General features: G+C 42.7%; 1 protein-coding gene across 1 annotated transcript; it reads left to right on the forward strand.

Annotated features, from left to right (window-relative positions):
* The first annotated feature begins 1,494 nt into the window (after positions 1–1,494).
* LOC116407689 (sprT-like domain-containing protein Spartan) lies at positions 1,495–4,432 on the forward strand. Its single transcript, XM_031893533.1, has 4 exons — positions 1,495–2,152; positions 2,931–3,030; positions 3,339–3,461; positions 3,605–4,432. Exons 1-4 carry the CDS (start codon positions 1,836–1,838, stop codon positions 3,788–3,790), a joined length of 726 nt encoding a protein of 241 aa, XP_031749393.1. The 5' UTR covers positions 1,495–1,835; the 3' UTR covers positions 3,791–4,432.
* The last annotated feature ends 1,642 nt before the right edge of the window (positions 4,433–6,074 follow it).

Here is a 6,074-nt window from a genome sequence, read left to right on the forward strand (position 1 = left end):
AAATTGGGCCCATTACCATGGTTCTCCAATCCCATATATATATATAGTTCATTCATAGTCATCACAGTTGCTATGCCCTTTGGGCTACTCGTAATTAAAAGAGAAGGAAAGTCATTTTGGCATTTTACTGCCAATAGATTTTACACATTAGTGCCACCTAGAAAAATATATTTATTCTGCAGAAACCATTACCATGCCTGAGTAAACAGCTTTAGAAGCTTTCTCTGTTTGCTTAAGATAGCAGCTGCCATTTTAAGTAGCTTCCTGCCTGGAGTCTAGCTGTTATAGCTCAGATCACACATTCCTAAGGGAGGGGGAGCAGGAGGGGGGATGGAGTTCTTACATTCTGGTGGGAGGGGGGAGCAGGAGAGGGGAGAGAGAAGAGAACTGCGCAGACTCTGGCCAGGGGAATTAAGGATGTTTCTGAGAGAGGAAGTCAGACACTGGAACATCGTGTGTACAAAAAATAGACACTAAAATCTGTGTTTCTTTTGATAGAGGACTCAGTGCAGCATTACTGTAAGTGCTTATGGCTGTATTTACATAGACTTTTCTGATAAAGCTTACTTAGTTTTTACCTTTCCTTCTTCTTTAATTGGAGCCATCTCACTGTGTATTCTTAAACACTAAAATATACTGGTATTGGTCTAGACACTTGGTCTAAATATGGTGCCCAACTGTGGTACTCAAGCACTCCCGTACTGGGGTTGTAGTATTTGGACTAATCTACCAATACATCCCAGTTACCTACATATGGGTAATTGGTGTTATAGATGCTGGCATTATAGAGCCATTCTGTGTGCAGATACATATATAACAGTAACGCTGGGGAGGAGAGAATGAGAGGGAGAAGTTCAGCTAAAGCTGGCCATGCATGGAATGAGCTGCTTCCTTCCCCAGGTCACTGGAGAATCTGATTTTATCCAATTCATTGACCCCTGTATTGGGTCAGATTGGTCTGGTCTGAATGTTTGGCACTTGGGCCCATGGGAAAAGTGAAATGGCGATTGTAATCCACAAACATAGCTGGTGGGTCCTTGTCCAACGGGACTTTTTGCCTGGCCAGATTGATATCTGAATAAATGGCAGTGAGATATCAACATGGAAGTGATCATTTTGGACCCAGTACATGGACCAACCGGCTTGGGAATTAAGTTATTAATGATCACTTGGCCCCTGATATCCCCTGTATGGGCCCCTGATATCCCCTGTATGGGCCCCTGATATCCCTGTATGGGCACCTGATATCCCCTGTATGGGCCCCTGATATCCCCTGTATGGGCCCCTGATATCCCCTGTATGGGCCCCTGATATCCCTGTATGGGCACCTGATATCCCCTGTATGGGCACCTTTAAAGAGATATTGTCAACTAAATACCGCGATTTATAAAGACCTGAAAACAATGAGTGATGTTTATTTAAGGGCACCTTAGAGACAACGGATGGTTAGCCTCCAGCCTGAGATTAACTCTTATGTAGCCTTTCCTTCTCCTTTAAAGACTCAGTTTGCCACATCTTTTCATTCAATGCAAGGATTTTTCAGAATTCAAGTCTAATAGCCAAATATACTGTACATGGCATATATAGCATGTTCAGGGGTTTTGTCTATGATAATTATATGCCCATTATAGCTGTACCCATAAGTAGTAAATAAGGCCTTAAAAGTTGTTGCTGCAGTGAGCAGGAGTGCGCTGTCACAATGTGGCCCCCGCAGCACTCACAGCCTGTAAACAAACGTCACATGACCTCACAACTGCATCATAGGAGAGCCAACTGCCCCCAAAGAAATCGTCAGTTGGTACCAACTGCCCTAGAGAGACACAAGCTGGAGGAGGATGGGCTTGTTTTTCTCATCGCCGAGTTGCTCTTCGGAGCAGATTTCAACAACATATTCACCTGATTTTTCTTCAATTCATCATTCTACCGAAAATGTAACTTCTCAGGCTCGTGAAAAGCGTTCTGTGGCTTGTCAGACTGATGGGGATCCTGGTGTGACTCAGCCAGCTATTGAGCAGCTGTCGGTTGTGGATCCATATTGGGAGGTGCTGGACCCCAAACCCGATATCCACGCCCTATTTGACGACTTTAATAAGAGATTCTTTCGTGGACTGTTACCGCCAATTGACCTTAAATGGAGTAACAGGTTATGCATGTAAGTCAGGAACTAATGGGGTTTGTTGTTAATAGACCTTGGGGGACAATCTGTGTCACTGTCACTGCTATACAGCTTCCCCCCAACTTCCCCAGCCTGGTAAGGTGCACAGGAGGGAGAGATCTGTATGTGCAGAGCAATTAGTTTTCTGTTAAAAGAGACACATAGGATAAGTGACTGCCCCCTAAACTTGTAGGCAATAATGAATACTATATGGTGCTGGTTTCACTCTGGGCTAAAGGTTTAAACTTTATTGGAGATAGATCTTCTCTGGGGTGGGTGGGTCCTTACGGTCCCTGCCAGAGGCACAGTAGGAGGGGGACAGCCAATCACAGCCCTGCAGTCACACAAGCAAAAAACAGGCTTCAGTTCCCTCTCAGGTCCACCTAGCTGCTGATTGGCTCCTATCCTATAATGCAGTGTGTGGACCCCCCTGCACAGCCTGGGAAAGGAGGCAGCAGCAAGTGGACTAGATGGGTGGGACTAGTAGACTAGTAGTTTTTGCAAAAATGTTCAATAAATTTACCCTAAACACTACTTTTTTAAGCACTTTCCTTCTTCATTTCAAAAAGTATAACTGGCACGTTCTTGTTTTTCACACAATATGCACAGATGCACCCATTCCATGTATTTGACTGCCATTTTTTGCCTTCTCCATAGCAAACCTACTAACATACTGGCTGTACAGGGCAGGGGCTAGAACAAGACAAGTGCAGTATCATATAAATAGAGTTTATTCAGCTCAGACACTTCTCAATTCTGCATTATTTTTTTCCAGCACTGCGGGAATTTGCATCCAAGATAATATAAGTGGAAAATGCAGAATTCGCCTGAACAAACCTCTCCTTGATTTACGGCCAAGGAAAAATACAGTGGAAGTAAGTTTTCTCTTTTTGGGGTTTGTGCCCCCATTTAATCCTTAGGAAGGCTGCATATGGCCCGCAGGCCTCTAGTTGGGCAGCCCTGGCCTAGGTGATGTATCCAAGCTAACTGGTACTTTTATATTAATATAAAATAAGGACAGATTAACCAATTCAAAAATTTTGGTTTTTATTTGTTTGCTTCTGGAATCAGATGTGTGCATGTAATATCTATGGAAAGACATGGGTTTGCCTGCAAAGATGTGATGCATTTTTTATAAATAAAGGCAGAACAAGTAACATTGGGGCTGTTTCTCACCCTACAGACGCTCCTGCATGAAATGATCCACTACTACCAGCGAGTCAGAGGAACAAGTGATATAGATCATGGCGCAACCTTTCATTTTCACATGGAACGAATCAATAGAGAAAGTGGCGCAAATATTACGGTAAGTAGTTCCGTATATATACAGTATATACATACACACACTTATACATTATATTGTATTGTACCATTCATTTCTATTATTATTTTATTCATTACTCTTATTAATGTGCCAAGTTCCATGATATTTCTGTTGTTATTTTATAGGTCTATCATGATTTCGATCGAGAATACGAGTCACTGAAGCGCCACTGGTGGAAATGCAATGGTCCCTGTGCACAAGTAGTGAGGCGGCTTGCGGACAGGACTCCGGGCTCCAAGGCGCACAAGCGCAAATGCGGAGGAGAATTTATAAAGGTCCGAGAACCAAAGAGAATGAGAACTGGCCTATAGATTCACTTAAGGAATATTCTAGAGACTTTCTCCTTGGCGAATAACAGTTTTGCCAGGAAAGGCCGTGGCCCAAGAATGCCCAGCACTGAGTTATGGAAAATGAGATGCTGCTATCCAGATAGGCAATGTGGGAGGCTATTGCTATGGGCAGAACTGAAATGAACCTCCAATGGGCCAAGAAAATGCCAATGAGCAGCCATAAGATTAGCATTGCCTACGTTATATAAGGCGCGGGCACAGCGGCAGCAAGAGAACAAACCGTACTGCTGAACTGGCCCGTAGAAGGGATACAAGTTGGATACTGGGACTGTTCCAATGGATACAGAAATCACACAAAGAGCCACACAGAGCCACACCAAGGAACAGACACAACTGGATGGAATCCCTGATGCCCTTTCATACAAGTCATGTGCCAGTTAAAGCGCTGCTGCTGGAAATACAATGGGCCCTGGGCACAAGTAGCGGGCAGGCCTGCTCAAATACAAACTAGAGGAACTGAGTAGGAAATGTTATAAATATCCAGGAACCTCACAGGAGACCTTCAAACAAGAGACTTGAGAGTTGACCTACAGAAAAACTTCACAGAGACTTTCCTCTTGGCTATGGCACCGTTACGTATCCAGATAAAAATAATATATTACTATTTTGTATATTCTATTGTGCAATGTTTAACTTTTGCAATAAAAAAAAATCATACTAAAGAAATTTGTGTACTGATTTCATGTTTCAGGAAGCTTTGTCAGGTTGACTAGTTGGGTTTATCTAGAAAAGTCCATTTAGGCATTCAGCATATAGGGAGTTCTAATGATATTACCTGGGATACAAGGGTGGAGATAAGGGTAGGGGGGGAGCACAACTTTAAATAAACATCACTCATTGTTTTCAGGTCTTTATAAATTGCAGTATTTAGTTGACAATATCTCTTTAAAGGTGCCCATACAGGGGATATCAGGGGCCAAGTGATCAGGTCTTTATAAATTGCAGTATTTAGTTGACAATATCTCTTTAAAGGTGATATCAGGTGCCAAGTGATCATTAATAACTAAATCCGCAGGCCTGTTGGTCCATGTACTGGGCCCAAAATGATCACTTCCATGTTGATCAAAAACTTTCAACTCCTGATGAAGTCTGTTTATGATGAAACACATTGGGCATTGCTGCACTGATTTTTGATAAGCAAGTTTGTCACTACAGTCCAGTAAGTGCAATTTTATGTGAAATTTATATGAATGTACTACACCAGCATACCTCCTAACTGTCCCGACAGTCCTGATTTTAATAGTTCAGCCCGCAGTCCTGGATTCTTACTGAAAAGTCCCTCATTTCCCTTTAATCTCCTGCACTGAGTTCTAAAAAAGACACAAAGTTTCTCTAACTTAATTAAATAAGTAGCTTTATGGCAGATAGCCCAGAATTCTGTAAGGAGTGGAAAGCTTAGGGAGGGTGCTGGCAAGGCGGAGTACTGAGCTCCCTGTGGGTGAACAAAAGCTGTTAGAGAAAGCCGAACTAGTGGAATTCAGTCGAGAGGTACATGCCCAGAGACCCTGTACTCTTGTGGCCTAGACATGTGCCACTTCTGCCTTTTTTCTGCCTAACCCTTTTACCAGCCTTGGTGCATGGAGTTTTGGTACAGCCGTACATTCATTGCCTGATGTTGTCTACACCATACTGTGGAGGAAGTAACTAATGTTTCAAAATTGTTTCTCTATCCATTTTCAGCTTTACTGTACTACCCCCAATTCACATTGTTTCCCATGATGCTTCTTGTCATTGGAAGTGGGGGACTGGGGTAAAGTAAGTCTTCAAAGTGTCTGTCTGTCAAAATGTGCCATTTATTTATTAAGGAAAGTTTCTATAATATACAGAGTCACAGGGCCCTAAGACTCAGCACCAAACATCCATCAGGACCTGCTTTTTTTCACATAATTTCACCGTTAGCGACAAGAAACTTTGCATTTGTGACAGTAATTAGAGAATGTTCTTCTGAATAAGAACATTTGTTTATTAATATTTGAGGAATATTTGGGGCAATTCTCAGCTTTCAGCAGTTGCACCAGAAAATGTATTATGTTGCTGAACACCCCCTTTGATGTTGCTCCCATTGGCCTCAAAGGAGATGCATTTCTGACTTGGAGGCAAAAAGACCATGGGTACTGCCAAACAGAGCCCCCTGTAGGCTGCCAGTCAACATTGGGCTACCAAATAAGCAATCACAGCATTTATTGGTCACCCCCTGGGAACTTTTCATGCTTGCATTGCTCCCCACCTTTATTGAAATATGTTT

This window comes from Xenopus tropicalis, chromosome 9 (assembly GCF_000004195.4).
Source record: "Xenopus tropicalis strain Nigerian chromosome 9, UCB_Xtro_10.0, whole genome shotgun sequence".
Lineage (NCBI taxonomy): Eukaryota > Metazoa > Chordata > Amphibia > Anura > Pipidae > Xenopus > Xenopus tropicalis.